The sequence below is a fragment of the Diospyros lotus genome, chromosome 14 (genome assembly GCF_014633365.1).
Source record: "Diospyros lotus cultivar Yz01 chromosome 14, ASM1463336v1, whole genome shotgun sequence".
Lineage (NCBI taxonomy): Eukaryota > Viridiplantae > Streptophyta > Magnoliopsida > Ericales > Ebenaceae > Diospyros > Diospyros lotus.
Window position 1 is genome coordinate 35,089,286 of NC_068351.1, and position 16,353 is coordinate 35,105,638.

At 36.4% G+C, this 16,353-nt stretch overlaps 1 protein-coding gene and 1 long non-coding RNA gene across 2 annotated transcripts in view; both read left to right on the top strand.

Moving 5' to 3' along the window:
• LOC127789748 (uncharacterized) overlaps window positions 1-9,496 on the top strand; it is a 29,200-nt gene extending 19,704 nt beyond the window's left edge. Inside the window, exons 2-4 of the long non-coding RNA XR_008020645.1 lie at window positions 3,554-3,817; window positions 3,937-5,671; window positions 9,469-9,496. This is a non-coding gene — a long non-coding RNA (uncharacterized LOC127789748). The remainder of the gene's footprint in view (window positions 1-3,553; window positions 3,818-3,936; window positions 5,672-9,468) is intronic.
• Window positions 9,497-12,675: 3,179 nt separating this feature from the next.
• Window positions 12,676-14,992, top strand: LOC127791111 (transcription factor MYB1R1-like). Its single transcript, XM_052320890.1, has 3 exons — window positions 12,676-13,036; window positions 13,302-13,510; window positions 14,199-14,992. The coding sequence occupies exons 1-3, from the start codon at window positions 12,775-12,777 to the stop codon at window positions 14,628-14,630; spliced, it is 903 nt and encodes a 300-aa protein (XP_052176850.1). The 5' UTR covers window positions 12,676-12,774; the 3' UTR covers window positions 14,631-14,992.
• Window positions 14,993-16,353: the final 1,361 nt, after the last annotated feature.

Below are 16,353 nucleotides of genomic sequence, written 5' to 3' on the forward strand. Positions count from 1 at the left end.
AGAGTTCTAGGACGAAGTACATTAACCATTGGCCTTAGCTCCTCGTTTAAGCCACTTAGGAAGCTTGAAACGAAGTAAGCCTTCGTCAGATATGGGTTGTGATTGAGCATTAAGGCCTTGAGTTCCTCAAATCGTAGTTGGTAGTCCATCATCGATCCTACTTGTTTGAGCTTATTGAATTCCTCTACTACATCAGATAGGCTAGATCCCCAAATCTCTCGCACAACTCCTCCACAAATTCCTCCCACTTGCACTTTTCTCTGACTTTGGACCACCCCTGGTACCATGCGTCACCAGCTTCGTTAAGGTACGCTGCTACCACAGTTACCTTCTGCCCTTCAGGCACCCCATACCATTCAAACGCCTATTCACACCTTCTGATCCAGCAAGGGCTGAGGCCGTCGAATAATAGGATTTCCAATCGTGGCAGGGGCATACCTTGTTGGTGATGACCCACCAACGTCTCTGGTCGCCTTCTCCATCCCAATTTAGCACTTTCCTCATCGCCTTCTGATGTCTCCGGTGGTCTCTAATTTATCCCTTGATCTCTCGTCCCTGGTCCCAACCTTCCCTGACCTGGTAGTATGGGATTTGTTCTTTCCCTTGAAGGGAAATCAGGTGAGAGATGCATCTGGTTCTGCCTCGCAAACATTACTACAAACGTCTGCATTTGCTCCCTTATCTGGACTCCCAAATCATTGCGGATCTGCACGATCGCAGCCTCCAATTTTCAATCAATGGCCAAAATGGCCTCATGATTCCGGTTGGATCCTAATTCCAATTGATCCACTCAATTCTGTAGATCGTTCACAGTGGATCCAATTTGTTGCATTTGAGTATCCAGACTCTTCATTCTCGTTCCCTCGGCTATTGCTAATCCTTCAAACTCTCGTGGCCCAAGCACTGCTCTAATACCAGAATTGTCAGATCCTCGGGGACCTAGCAATAATCAATTTGGAGCTTCTCTCGAATTGACATAGAATGTCAGAATTCTCGAGAATTCTCGGTAATGAGATAGACAAATTGATAGAAAAGAGAGAGATTAGAAGAATGAGAGAGAAAGAGAGAGAAGAAGTTCAGAGGGAAATCCAGAGAATGTTCTATTCAAATTCTCGATGCCTTTTCCATGAGGGGTGGGGTACAATTTATACCCCTTACTCGAGTACATACAGGAGTTCCTGCCAAGGCTGTTTACAAAATAGCCTAACTACATTATGTTATTATTCTTCATTCCTCTTCCCACTTGCACCCTTACATTTACCCTCTAGGTACGTGACACGTGTCCCCCCATTCCCCCCCCCCCATTCCCCCCCCCCCCCCCCCCCCCATGTCCCTTTGAGAATGATGAAAGCAATGTTGGACATGCTACATGGGCATGTTTGACATGTATCGCTAATGTGTCATCATGTCTGACACCGGCACGACTACCTCTTCGCCGTGTCCATGCTTTATAGGCAATTTTTAATTGGGTAGTGGATGTAATCATGTTGCACTTGCATTCATTTTGCAAATCACATCCATGATGGACTTCTAACTCCAAAAGCAGCCGGTGAAGTTTAAGAGCACGTTACCATCAATATGTCTCCAAAACACCTTTGCTCACACTTGTGTAGTAGTGAAATTTAAAGGAGGTGCTTAAAATTTCTAGTTGGAGTCAAAGTTGTGCATGATGTGTTCATGAACCAAATCCATAAAACCTTTAGCTACATTCCTGTCACTTCCTTCCTTGCCTTGTTGTCCTGCACTTCAACTATTTGTTAATTATTAGGAAAGATCTTTCAAATTTGAATTTATTCTTTCCACCTTCCACCAATTTTCAAGTTTTATCTATGACTACAAAAGCGATCTTCTTAAAGCAAAAGAATTATGCCAGGTCCTCCATCATATGCTTGCATTAATTTGCCCACATTTGCATCATATGGTCACATTAGTTAATTGGAATATTGGTTTCTCTTCAACCTAATCTCTGTGTGTGTGTGTAGTATCACTAATATACTTCTAGGATTTCTTTCTTGAGAACTACAGATTTTCAAGGCTTATTAACATTATGCCTGTAGAATTACAGCCACTGTAATGAGGATGTTTATGGAAACAACAATACTATAGAAGATATATGTAGTGTTTAGTGTTAAAATTTTTCTCATGTGGTGAGGTGGTCCCAAGTTGTTCACATTTAAGGTGTTGTAGAGCAAGAACATTGTTTGATATTGGCAGGAAAGTGAAAACACATTGAGGAAAAATCTGGCTTTCGGAAATGGAATAGGAGCGGCTGGTGGCTAAGAATATACTTTTTGTTTCTTCCCCCTTCTGTTAATTTTCTTAATTTGTACTTATAGTCAATAATATGTTCTAGGTGTCAAACTAGTTCTAACTGATGCAACTCATGACACACCAACTGATGCAACTTATGAAGGTGTGTTGTAGTCCCTGTTAGGCTTTGCACTTGGCAGGCAACATTAAGGATACAATTTGGTGGCCGACATTGGGTGATTCCATGTAGGCAGAGGTTTTAATATGTGCTGGCACTAGGCTTGCCTACACCATCAGTGACATGCATGCTGGGGAAGGAGAAGGTTATCAGTGTGTTATTTTGGATGGTGTGTGCTGTAAAAGGGACTTGTGCCTCAGTTTGTTCTTGTTCTGGTAGCCATGTAGCTTGGCTAACATGAATGGACTTGATGGTGTCCTTGCTTGTGGGATTTGAATGCTATATGATTAAGCTTGGCTACAGGTCAAGAGGCATTACTACGTGGTCTGTACTCATAGAAAGGTGCCATGCCATGCGAGGGTTGTTTGAGTAGCACTGCTTGGCTTGTTGGGTGCCTTGCAATAACATATTGTTGTGGAATGGCTTCTGTGGGGCATATGCAATACCTAGTGTGTGCTTACACCCTTGGAGCATGGGGGTAGAGCTTGTGGCACATTGCTCATGTGGGGCGCTGTGGTTGATAGTTGTTGGCTAGCATTGGTATTGGTTATCAATGTGGTTCTGATTTGGAGCCTTTGGCATATGGGGATGACGGTGCTACACTGTTTCAGGTCACATGATGTGAATGTGCATGACTAAGTGCCATGCAGAGATCCTAGATGAGGACAATATTGAGCCTTGATGTTTAGGATAGGCTGGGCCAAGTTGGGGATTTGATTGCTGCATTTCTGCCGCACAATAAGAGGGCTTGTTGGCTGAAAATAAGCTACATTCAGCCAGACAAGTCTTGACACTTCTTTACCTTACTGATTAGTACCTAGACATTGCTAATACTTAAAACATGGAGTTGGAAGTAGGGGGTAATAATTGATTTTCATGGACAAGCCAAGATCACCTAGAGTTTTTGGGATTTTGAGTACATTAAAACATCAGTGAAAGGTTGATTCTTGCCTTTTGTTATTATTATACTGATTTCAGTATATCAGTAGATTATTTTGTTGGATTTTGAACTTTGTCCCTGTGAGGAATGAATTGATGGAATCTGGACAGATGTTAAGCCAGTCACTCTATTTGCCATTGTCCTTTTTGTGAATTTATCTCTTAACCTGTCTTCTCTATTTTCAGGAGGGATGTGCCCATGAATTGCTAGAAGAGATGTCTACAATTAGAATACTTGATATGCGTCAGGTAATTGGGCAGATGATCAAGAGAGAGTGTGATGATGGCACTTAACCAGAAGATGGTAGAATACGTGTTTGACAAATTCATATTTGAAAAGAGTGGCCTATGAATAGGGTTCTAGATGCCAGGTTTTGGGATGAAGCAACAACGCTTAGCTTCATGGGTTGTTTCATAAGGAGAAACTTGTATGGTCTGTGGAGTCCACAGGTATGATGTTCATTTATTAATCATCAATTCGTTTGCTCCTCCCAGAAAGGAGGAACAACATATGCATACTTTTGTTTGTCTAACTTTGTAGCATATCAATGATGATTCTGTTGAAGCAGGCAGGTGGCCAGTGCACATTAATAGCTCTTTGGCATGGACGTGTAGGAAATGTTCAAAATTGGGTAGGATCTGCTTCAATTGACAGTTGATGCTGTATCTCGAAGTACTTCGAACTCTACATCATGCACCCTTCCTTGCTCTTGCTTGAACCAGTAACCTCCCCCTTCCTGGGAGTTTTTTTGGGGCATGGGTGAGGGGGTTGCATTTGGGAATCTCTGCTGTTCATTCTGATTTCATATTGCATGAGTGGTCCAGCAAAAGCAATTATGCTGAATTATCTGTGGGGGAGCAATATTTTATTCTGTCCTTAACCACTTCTTGCATCACCTGTAGATACTTTGTTTTAATTTGCAAAGGAAAATAATATAGATGGAGAAGTCTTAATGACACTAAAGGGCGCTCATCAACCCTGCCAATCCCCCCACCCCCCAGGAGACCATTTTCACAGTGTGCCCAAAAGTATAGCTGTAACAATCTGTTCCCTTTCAGGACAAGAAGCCAATAGTAAAATTTGGGGGATGGCACTGGGGAGGTGAATTATCGGTCTACATGCTTATATGGATTATGTTGACTATAAGACCAATTTCGGAATGGTCCCAAACTATAGCAGTAACACCCCATTCCCCTCCTGACAAGAACCCAATAGTAAAAGTTGGGGGATGGCACTGGCCACTGGGGAGGTATCGATATGGAAACAAGATGGAAGGACAACAGAGTTAATGGCAAAATAATTTAAGAGAGAAAACAAAATCCATACATCACCTTCTGGAGCTGGCTGTTCTGGCTTAAGATAGCAGAAATTTAGTTGAGGGGAAGCTGAGGATTTTAGGATTGCATATCAATATTTTGCAATATTTTGTCTTGGTAAATGAATTTTCATTAGTTGGATAATAACTGAACAGCAGATAAGTTCCTGGTTGCAGCAGTTGCCTACTGGTTAAACTGAAACAAATTTTGCTCTTTGGTTTTACTAGTGAGGAATTGAACAGAGGTTAGAAAAAAATACTTTCACTGGTCAAAATGATTGATTTTCTTATCAATCAAATATTTTATTTGCAACATTTCTTGCTGATTTGTTTTTTTTTAATTGGAAGTCTATTGGTGGATCTGCTTCATATTTCAACAACAACAACAATTGCTAGCCTTAATTCCTCTAGATTGGTTGAGTTAAACGAATTCTAAACCTCCAACTATCTCTATCCATGGCCATGGGCCAATATCCTTACAAATATCCTTTGTAAGGCTATTATATTCTATGTTACTTTTAAGGTGTTCCTACCAAGTTTTCTTTGATCTTCGTCTTCCTCTTTTACTACAAACTTCCTCCATTTCATCCACTCACCTCAAAGGTGTGTCTAGTGGTCTTCTTCTCGCTTGCTTCATATTTCTTCCAACAAAATATTTTTATGTCGAAAAATGCAAGGATGAGGTGGGTTACAATTAATATGATACTCCTTGAATTCCAATTTATGGTTTTGCTTTAGCTACTCGTTGCTTTTTTTGACATGCTTATTTGACATTGCTCTTATCGGGCAAGGCTGTAGAATTCTACTGGTTGGTCTAAGCCTTGACATCTGCTAACAGGTACTTTCATACGAGGGTCGCTACAGACAGAACTTCTAGAAATTCCAGAGAGAATGATGCTACTCTCTCACATATTCATTCAATGACAAGTGAAAGACGCTATCAGAAATGACTCGTGTTTACAAAAATGCAAATTGCCACATCATTTTGGTAATATTTTCAGTGTGAAATTGGATATCATTTTTCGTGTATAATCTAGATATAAACAATTGAAAGGAAAAAGGATATGAAGATTTCTATGTGATTCGCCTTCCAGAACATTTGCACAGTAGTTACTTCAAGGCTAGTGGGAGCAGTCTAGAATCTTTAGAAAGCAATTATGAATATGGCAATCTTTCCCAATGCAGATTCTCTCTAAGAGCTGTTGACATTAGTACATTGGCATATAAGAGTTAATAGATTGCTACATGCTAATAAATATAAGGAATTATTGCCAGATAATTCTAAGACATAGAATTCAGATTGCTAAGAAACAGGCAATACGGCTAATAATTACAAAAAAAGAGATTTCTTTTGCCAAAAAAAAAAAAAAAATCCTGGTGTGGACAAATCGTTGCTTAAACTAATTGACCTTGGTTAACTCTTGTTGTGTCATGTATTGCCAGTGTGGCTATTATTGCCGAGTTTTTCCCTCTGCAGAAGTTACATGTGCTGAACCATACTATTATTGTTAAAACTGTGCATATGTATGTTCACTATGCCTGACATTTTGTGCTGCCTTTGTGTACCTTACATGGGCAGTATAATTCTATAGCCATTCTTAGTAATTTTTATCTTTTAACCTGCCATATAATAATTTCATTTTTGTTACATTCTTAGAAGGATCAGCATATAAGTTTGCAATGTTGACATGCACTCAATTTTTGATGAAATATAAGAAACTAGATGAAGTAGTAGTTAGAAGATGATGGGCAAAGGTTGATTCTAGAGATTTTAAACGATGAAAGAAAAAACCTTATATTTTTTGTTAAACTATATGAATTAGCATGCACTAGGCTACTGATAAAATTCTCAATGAGTATTAGAAGTATAGATTGTTTTGCACTGGGTCTGAGAAGTTGCTGAATGCTTTTTAGGTTCATCTGTTCTTTTAAGAGTAAAGTGATGTTCTTTTAAGAGTAAAGTAATGGGTGTTAAGACTCCATATCACTAATATGTATAGCTCTTGAACTAGGGGAAAGGCTGGAAGAGAGTCTTCAAGGTCCCAATAAAGGAACTTTGCTGCTAATCTAAGTTCATTGTGGTGTCTGGCATTGGCTTTTTCTTCCCATACTGTTTGTAGCCAGAAAAGGGCAAGAAGGAAAATTTATGTCAGGGCCATCAAAGACTCTGGCTTTTAGTTTTAATTGTAAACATTAAAGCGTACCTTTTAAAAGTATGACTCAGCCAGTGTTATTAACAACATAAAATAAACTTATGTGGAAGTAACCTAAAACCTTTTAGTCAAATATCCAAATCTCAAAAACTAGCACTTTTACATTGTAAAAGTCCTAGTTTTTCATGGCCACTGTTCTGAAAAGGACAAGGTGAATGATGCACATGTTATCAGCTAAAGACTGCATCCAACACATTAAGAAAGTCGATATCCGCATGCAAAGTGAATGATGAGCTGTTTTCCTTCAACCCTAAGGAAACAATACCAGACCCCAAGATCCTAAAAAAATACTAAAGGTATCTTGAGGAAAAGTTTATTGCTCTAAATGCACAGTAATATTGCATAAGAGTATAAAAATGATGTATTTTCAGTGTCAACAGTAAAGTAAAGAATCTGAAAAAGTTTATTAACATGTGAAGCTGTTATAGACAAAATTTATGATTGTTATATGTGCAACCCCTAAAAAGTATAATCCAAGAACTTACCTAAATGCTTTTATTGTGAACAATGAAGTAAAGAATCTAAAAAGGTTTAACGAACATGTGAAGCTATTAAAGACAAAGTTTATGATTGTTACATATGCAACCTCTAAAAAGTATAATCCAAAAACTTACCAACCTGTCATCTATCCATTAATCCCCTCCAGCCGAAAAAAAATAAAGGAAAAGCAAAAAAGACTTAAAACTGACCTAAACTGTAGTCCAGTTCAGACCCCTTCTACCTTTTTTTTCTATTTGTCCATCTCACAAAAGTCTGATACAAAGAACGCGTGATCTCTCTTGCCTTGTTCTACCCATATTAATAGAAACTATATCTGACTGTAGAAATGTACTTTCTTAGGCCTGCTTTTCGAACTTAGATACAATTGTTGTTTAAAATTCCAGCAACGCTGTTGATACTTCTGTATATGTTTTGGGCAGTAAAAGAAAACAAAATGGAGGAAGAAACTATACAAGAGTTATTTCAAGATTTGGAATAACTTCTTATATGTTGTTTATTATTTTCTTTAAAACTTTTTATCATTATTTGTTGAAGTTCTCAGTGGAACTTCTATCAGGTTTTTATTTCATTTTTGACTATTTTCCTTGCTTTTCATTCCCCTCATGCCCTCATGTTTCAGTTGCATTTCCTGTTTGTGCTGTACCTATAACTTTTGATGATGTTTCCTATTTCCATTTACCATGTCATCTCCCACTTCTACTTCTTTTTTTGGCAACTGTAGACCTAATCGGTGGCAACCCACCAATAAAGGTGATGTGCCTATGTATGGTGTGGAAGTTAATTCTTATGCCAGTAAAAGCACTCACTTTACCAGGACCAAAAGATGTCAGAATTCAATGGACAAAGAGAGAATATGATTACCTAAGGTTCTGTTTCAAATATTGATCTGCTTCCCCACAGCCCCCAGTTCTCACCAAAAGTTACGAGCACGCTATTGCCTGTAATTGATGTTTTTTTAGGAAAATTAGGGAATATTCTCCTTCATCATCTACTCATTTCTGTTTGTTTTATAAATGATTGTTTATTGTTAGTCCATTCATTGTGCTTGGACTTAAATAGTTTCTCTTTTATTTCAACAGTAAGGTGATATTTTACCTTAGAGTTGACTTCTTCAAATTGGTCTTGTTTATTGTCATAGTTATCATAGTTTGGAGGTTGCATCCAAGTAAATCTAGCAGAAAGTGCCCCTTGGTTCCTTGAGCTCAGTGTGGATGGCCATGGGAAAACTATTGGAATCTCAAGTAATGTTAGTGTAGGTGTACATGCCTGAAGAAGGGGCACCATTCATCTTTCTTCGAGACTGATTCAGTTGTGTTCCATGTTTTCTACTCACCTTCTATATAACATCACATCTTTGACCTAGCTTCAAGTTCTTGTTTATCCATCTATACATGTTTTACCAACTACGTCGGTCACAGATTGTGTTGCCAACATCACAGCCATCCTTCTGTTTTTCTATGAAGTCTATGAGCAGCTTCCTGTTTTAATTAACCTAGACATTACTGGTTATAGGAAGCAGACAGGAGTAACTTCCACCTCTCCCTTCCGTACAACTGTACCTATTGTTTGACTCGAACTTTGGGTCAAGAAAACAAAGTAGCAAGCATTCTGCTAATGAAACTTATGACTTCATATTATACTCTGAAGTTGATTTCTCTCTCGTCTTATTTGGAGGAAATCTAAATATTATGTTGTTGATAGTATCTAAATATTGTCATCAAGACAGAAGGTTTTGAAGTGCAACTGAAAACTGCAAAACATCTGAGATGTTCCCAAGATTACATCAATCATACACAGTTTGCTTTTCTTCACATTCTGTTAACGATAATCCTTTAGATCCGCTTCACCGAAAGGTGTAATTTCCCTTCAGTGACTCTCACTTACGCTTTGCCATGCGGTTATCGCCATGCATATAAGTATATACTTGCATTTTCACAGTATTCGTCACACTTTCTGCAGCTCTATTACCTTATTTGGAAAGCAACTTCAGTGTTTTTCCCTCTTGCCTTTATATTTTCATGCTTATGATATAATCATTCATGGTTTTTTCTTTCTTTCTTTCTTTTCTCAGGATATTCCAGTGCTGCAGCACTTTGCAGGGTCACCATTGAAGCTCTGCAAGAGGCTACAGGTAAGTGTTAGAATCCTCGACATTTTAGAAAAGAAAATGAAAAGGAAAAGGAAAAGAAAAGAAAAGAAAAGAAAAGAAAGGAAAGGATAGGAAAAGAAAAACTAACTTGTAGGATGCTAGTTGGATCATAAAATTCTCTTAGTCCTATGATTCTATGTTGTTTCTTCATTAGGATTAGGGCCTTTTTTAAAAAAAAATTTAGTGTGAAAAATTTGAGGGATTCTCAATCAACGCATAATTTTCGGTTGGGACCATCTCATCATCTCCAAAACCCATAGCCCAACACGCCCTCGATTTGAGTGGATAAATTGATGTGTTATGGCCCAAAGTCCAGGAGATGTAAATTATCGACAATTGCATAAAAGTAAACTCGATCCTACTACTTTGTGATAACTCAAGCTCCCAAACATATGCGGTGAACCAATTGTGTTGTCTCAAAAGTTTGATGGGAAAAATATATCTTCTAAAAATATTTAATAAGAAAACCATGATCATCTCACTTTAATCCCTTGTTTTCTATGGGAATGGAAAATTTTGTTTAATTATTAGAATAGGAAAAAGTTCACATCTTTGTCAATTTTCGAAGCTTTCTTAATTTAAATTATATGAAAACGGATACGATGCAAAATAAAAACAAAGAAATGACATTTTTCAAAAAAGTAAAAAACAAAAACGTAAAAAAACATGTAAATACAAAATATAAGATTTTTTTGTAAATATAATTTTTAATATAAAAAATTATAAATAATAGTTATTTAATTTAAAAATAAATATAAATTCCATAATATATTCAAACAAATTCCATAAAAAATTAAAGATTTTGAGTTAGAGACGTAAAAAATTTCGTCTCTAACTTTCATGGACAAAAATATACTTTTGATATTTTTTAATATTATCAAATAATCTCGAAATATTTTTAAAATTATAGAAATAACTTAAAAATATTTTTTAATATTTTAAAAATAAAAATATTTCAAAAACATCAAAACAATTCCTCATAATATTTTCCTACATCATAACTCTTAATGAACCCTTGCTTTTTTAATGTTCTTAATTCATTTGCACCTTCCAATTCTCTAGTCTCTGTCCCTCTGACCTCTACTTTCCTTTCCTCAACTGTAGTAGGAATCATTTGATTCCTTTCTTCTCAAAATAATTGGGTATAAAGATTTTCCTTCTGTAACAGTTTCCTGGAAAATATTTTCCAGGAAAAAATAAGTTTTAAGTTATTGAGTGTGTTCAGTGGATTGAAAAATTGAAAATCCAGAACTGAATTTCTTCAGCCCTAAGAAAACAAACACTCATGGATGACAGCAATGCCATCAAGATCCATAAATGAAAAGGCTGGAGGATCATGAAAGGAAAAGGCTGAAGGTCACAATATTTAACATGTGCCGAAATTCATATTTTTATTCTTATATTTTCACATTTTATTGGTGTAATTATTTAAATTTTTGTTATTTTAATTATATCATCAAATTTGTATTTTTGACTTAATTTAACTTTTATACTTTGATTTTTTTTTTCAAGTGACAATTTGGACTTTTCGTTATTTCAATTATACCGGTATACTTGTATTTTCGAGTCAATTTAACTTATATACTTTGATGTGTAAAAAAAAATAAAATAAATAAGATGAATCAATTTAACTCTTATTTTTTTTTACACGTTTAAGTATAAAAGTTAAATTGAGTAAAAAATGTAAATATATAGATGTAATCGAAATAACAAAAAATTTAAATTGTCATATAAAAAAAAAGTTAAAATAAATAGATTAAATTGATTAGAAAATACATGTACAAGAGTATAATCGAAATAATAAAAAATTTAAATAATTACACAAAAAAATAAAAATACAGAAATAAAAATATGAATTTAGCCTTCAATATTGTAATATCCCGCATTGAGCGATAAAAAGGATCGAAACAACTTTACTCTGATATGCTTATGCAAACTTCTCAGGGGGGTCACTCATCATTGAGCTTTCTCAATTCAAGTATGCTTAATCTCGGAGTTCTTTGCTTACATTCAGTTCAAAAGGTATTTAACTGGTGTTATTTCTTTTCTTACTTATCTTTAATATATACTACCATTTTTTAAACACTTGAGATATTACAAAACATACATAGCAATATATAAAAGAATAAGGTGAAACAGCTTAATAAACATGCAGGAGCAATTATTAAATATGGGTTCATGCTTGCAACCCTAAGAAGGCCATCCCAAATTCACTTCAAAATTCATATGTAGGCCAATCACCTTTATTTTAAAAGGGTTATTTTAGATTGTTACATCTTTTTAACTGAAATGTGCATGTTAGAGTTTAAGGATTTTAAATGGATAAGTTTGAATTACTTAACAACTAATGAAAATCAAGTTTTTTCTCGCTTTTGACATAGGTAGGGAGTCTCTAATGAGAGACTCACACGATAGGTTATTAACTCAATAACAAAATGTACCCTTGATAATTATGTTGTTGTGTCTTGGCCAAGAGGGCTCTCAGGCTCTCTCAATCACATAGACAATTTAATGTGCTCACAATGTCTGAATTTGAGGTGTGAATTATCTAAGATAGATTAACATGTACTTTTCTTATTCGAATCAAAGTTTGAAACCAAACTCCTCTTCAAGAGGATAGATGGTGAGATTTAACGTAGATCTATATTTTGATTTACTTATAAAATTTTATATTAAAAACTTAACGAGCATGCAAAAATAACTAAATGTTGGGTTAAATATGGGTTTATGTTTGTGGCCCGAACTTCAATTTTCGGGTGTAGGCCAATGATCTTTATTTTAAAAAGTTATTTTAATTTATTATATTTTTTAATTAACATGTGGGGAATAGAGTGTAGAGATTTTGAATGAATTAAGTTTGAGTATATTTATTGTAATATGAGATGTAACAGAAGACTTAAAAAAAATTATTTTTTAAAATTAATAAAAAATAAAAAAATTATTTTTATATTAATTAATGAAGTATCCAGAAAATATCGAGATGGAAAGGGAACGAAATTTTGCCGAATTTGTTAGTACTAATATATATTTGTTTAAAAAATGGGTTTAATAAGGTATTGCCACGTGGCGGCAGTTTCACCCGTCCAGCTCTCTGTCTCGCTCTATATATAAACGGACACAGACGCACAGAACCATTATTCATCATCATATCTGTGGTTCTTCAACCACGTAGCCTCCTCGGAATTCCTGATTCCTAGAAGAAGACAGCCACAAGATCGATTTCCGGAGATGTCACGCTGCTGTGGTGCCGGCGGCGACGATAGCACTGGAGGAGCCTCCGGCGTCGGTGTCGGCGGCGGAGAGATCATGCTGTTCGGCGTCCGAGTCAAGGTGGACCCCATGCGGAAGACCGTGAGCATGAACAATCTGTCGCAGTACGAACAGCCTCTTGAGTCCTCCAACGGCGACGACGTTGCAGCCGCCGGAGGTTACGCCTCCGCCGACGACTCAGTTCACCACCGCTCCGCAGCTAGTCGCGAGCGCAAGCGAGGTCTTCTCTCTTTTCTTCTCAAGAATAGAAAAGCTTTTCCTTGTCTTTTGGTCGATTTGTTTCTGGAAATAAGTGATTTATATGAGGAATCTATCTTTACACGGAGCATCTGAATCGGCAATTACAAGTGTTCTAGATGAATTTTGTGGATTTTATTTGTCAATTCTACTGGAAATGTTTTTTTGTGAAAATAGCAAATTTGTTGTGATTGTTGCTTCTGTAATTTCTGGAAATTTCATAAGAAGTTCCTGACTTTGTTGATTAGGAGTTCCTTGGACTGAGCAGGAGCACAAATTGTTCCTCTTAGGACTGCAAAAGGTAGGCAAAGGAGACTGGCGAGGAATTTCAAGGAATTTCGTGAAGACCCGCACGCCAACACAAGTTGCCAGCCATGCTCAGAAATACTTCCTCCGGCGGAGCAACCTCAATCGGCGTCGCCGCCGATCCAGCCTTTTCGATATCACCACTGAATCGGTAATTGGATTCTCGTATCCTCAAATGACGTTTTCTTTATTCTTGCTGTGGTTAAATTTGAAGTGCTGATTTTGCAACAATATCGTTGATTTTCAGCTATAAAAAGCAAGATATGTTTTCACAATGTTGGTTGGATGTTCTGGATGTAGCATTAATTGCTTTTTGGTGCAAATAGCAACACCCTGTCTAAAATTTCATAGCGAATGCTATCTTACCTTAAATTTCACGCAAAATAAGAATAGTGCAGACAATTTTTAGAACAAACCACTTTGATAAATTAAATCTTTGAAAGTGATGGGACCTGAAAGTGATGCTTTATTTATTATTATTATTATTATTATTTTTTGCAGCAAGGAAGAATTATTTACAATTGGATAAGAGCTTTTCACCTAACCTAATTCATATAGGAATGTGTACTTTAAGAGTAGTTGTCTGTCGATGTTTTATATCTAAGCAGTGCTATGAAAATATATGTTAATACATTAAAAACTAATTATTGAACTCAGGACTGGGAGTTGTGTGGTGAAAACATGGCTTTGGCAAACAGGTCGGATGTAGAAAATTTGGTTGAAGAAGAAACCTCTTAAAATGTCGATCTGATGTCACCAAAGCCTTAAAATGATAATATAGGAATTTTTTCCACTGCTAGTGTTTCTTTTCTTAAACATCTGTGTGTGGTGATTACCAGGTCATTGCAATTCCAATGGGAGAAGAAATAATTCATCAAGAACGCCAAAATCAGCCACCTCTGCCACCAACCCTGCTCCCTTCCCCTAAAACTTCCAATATCAGTGGTGCTCAAGTGCTGCCTTTTCCAGTGACTGCCTGTTCTGTTTTAATGCCGACACAGATAGAGAACCCAATGGGAAAACTAACCCCAGGACAAATTGATCAAGCCAATTACCAGCCGGCAAAGCTCATCCATCCTACTCCAGTTCTTCCACCCTGCAGTGCATCTAAAATGGTGGATGTTGACTTAAACCAGAATTTGACAGTAGAGCCATTGCCATTGTCTCTGAATCTGTTGGTGTCACACGATCAGGATCAGCTAAGCAGGCATTCCTCATTTCAGGTGATGCCAAACTTTGGTAGGAAGGAAAGCATCCTCAGTGTTGCATGAGAAGGATGCCACATGAAAATAAGAGGCGAAAAAGGGGGAAAATTCTTAACTAGTTACATTATGGAAGTATGAACAGATCAGGCAATTAGTTTGATCAAGAAGATCCTTTGTGCTGTATAGATGAAAACAATGTGATGTCTTGTTGTAACCAGTTGTCCTAAGTCCTTTGCTTTGGTCATTTGTCTGTTCTTTTCGTTTGTAGTTCGCAGTAAAATGAAAGCACTAGCACCCTGTAGGTCTTGGTCCTGTATCTTCCATGGCTTCCTTCTGGGGAAACTTTGTCGGTTTGGGGGTTTCTAGTGGACAGTCATGGCATTCCATTTGTGGGGATAAATAATTTTGTTGCTTGGTTGTTTTTGTGATGGCAATTCCATTCTTATGAACGTGGATGGATTGTGTCCTTGTGAAAGGTGATGCTAATAATGGTAGGGTATAATTCAATGTCTCTGGCTGGTGTGGGGTATCTGTATGTATTATATATATATAAATATATTATCCGGGGTTTAATTCAGATTTGAGACAAAGGATATGGTGATATTTTTTAAGTAGGTTATGCTTCTCTGGCCTTTTTTGGTTGATTTTGACAGGAATGGCTGCTATCAACTCCCCACTTTAAAAAGCTTTGATTTGTTTGGGATTATCAGCCATAGTGGGAATTTTGACATGAGGGGCTTTTGCAGTTGAAACATCAGTTGTTATGAGATAGGTCCCTCTTCTTATTGGCTGACAAAGTAAAACTCTTGGCTTTTTTCTTTTTCGTTTTGTTTTGTCTTTATTTTAACCCTGTAACTTCATTACATAATTATGCATGATGCCTTAGTTCCAGATAAGACTGCATATACTTTGATTCGAAATGTTTGAGAATCTTATCAGATGGGTTGCCTACAGCTGTATATGAATCAATCTCCAAAGTCCGAACTAAAGCAAACAGAAAAATTTCCCAGACTCCATTCATAGTATTTATGAAAGAAAAAAATCTTTCCATTTGTCTTTTAAAATTGTGATGTATTACTTATTTTATTTTATTTTGCATAATTTTTTAATACACCTTTTTTTAAATTGATTTTTTTTTTTTGGCGAAGGCTAAATTATGTATACAAATTAAGGTAAATTATTAGAAAAGTTTTCAAACTTTTACATTGTTTTTAATTTAAGATTTATTTTTTAATCGAGGTTGATAAGTTAGAGAGAAAAAAATTATATATATACTAAGTAATCGGTCATGGGTTGTGTAGTACTAGTATAATATAGTTAGTACTAGTGTGCAATAACTAAATTACAATATACATATCTAACACTCTTTCTTAAAGTTGGAGTATATAGGTCATTTGCATCAAATTTATTACAAATGAAACCATTGTGAAGACCTCTAAAAGACTTAATAAAGATATTTGTCAGTTGGTTAGTTGAATTGACAAAACTGTTAGGGTGTGTATGATTGTACACTTTTTTTCATGAAAAATAACCACTTTCCATCCAAATTCTAGTTTTTGAGGCGTTTGATTGGTCAAATTTTTCAGGTAATTTATTTTCTCACTTTTAGTCACGTGATGCCCATTTGCCACTTTTGTTAGAAAACATTTTCCGGGGGAGGGGGGCTGGAATTGATTTTCCAAAGAAATGGAAAATCAAGCAAACTAAAATCTTGAGCCAGAGAGAGGGCGAGGCGATCGAACGAGAGGCAGGGCAAGCTGAGCTAGTGAGGCGATGGCGGAGAGGGAAG

What these genes read in the sequence shown, in the direction of transcription:
- LOC127791111 (XM_052320890.1), top strand. Translation starts at nt 12,775, where the DNA reads ATGTCACGCTGCTGTGGTGCCGGCGGCGACGATAGCACTGGAGGAGCC. An exon ending in TAGTCGCGAGCGCAAGCGAG is followed by an intron (nt 13,037 to 13,301) that starts GTCTTCTCTCTT and finishes TTTGTTGATTAG; the next exon opens with GAGTTCCTTGGACTGAGCAG. An exon ending in TCGATATCACCACTGAATCG is followed by an intron (nt 13,511 to 14,198) that starts GTAATTGGATTC and finishes GGTGATTACCAG; the next exon opens with GTCATTGCAATTCCAATGGG.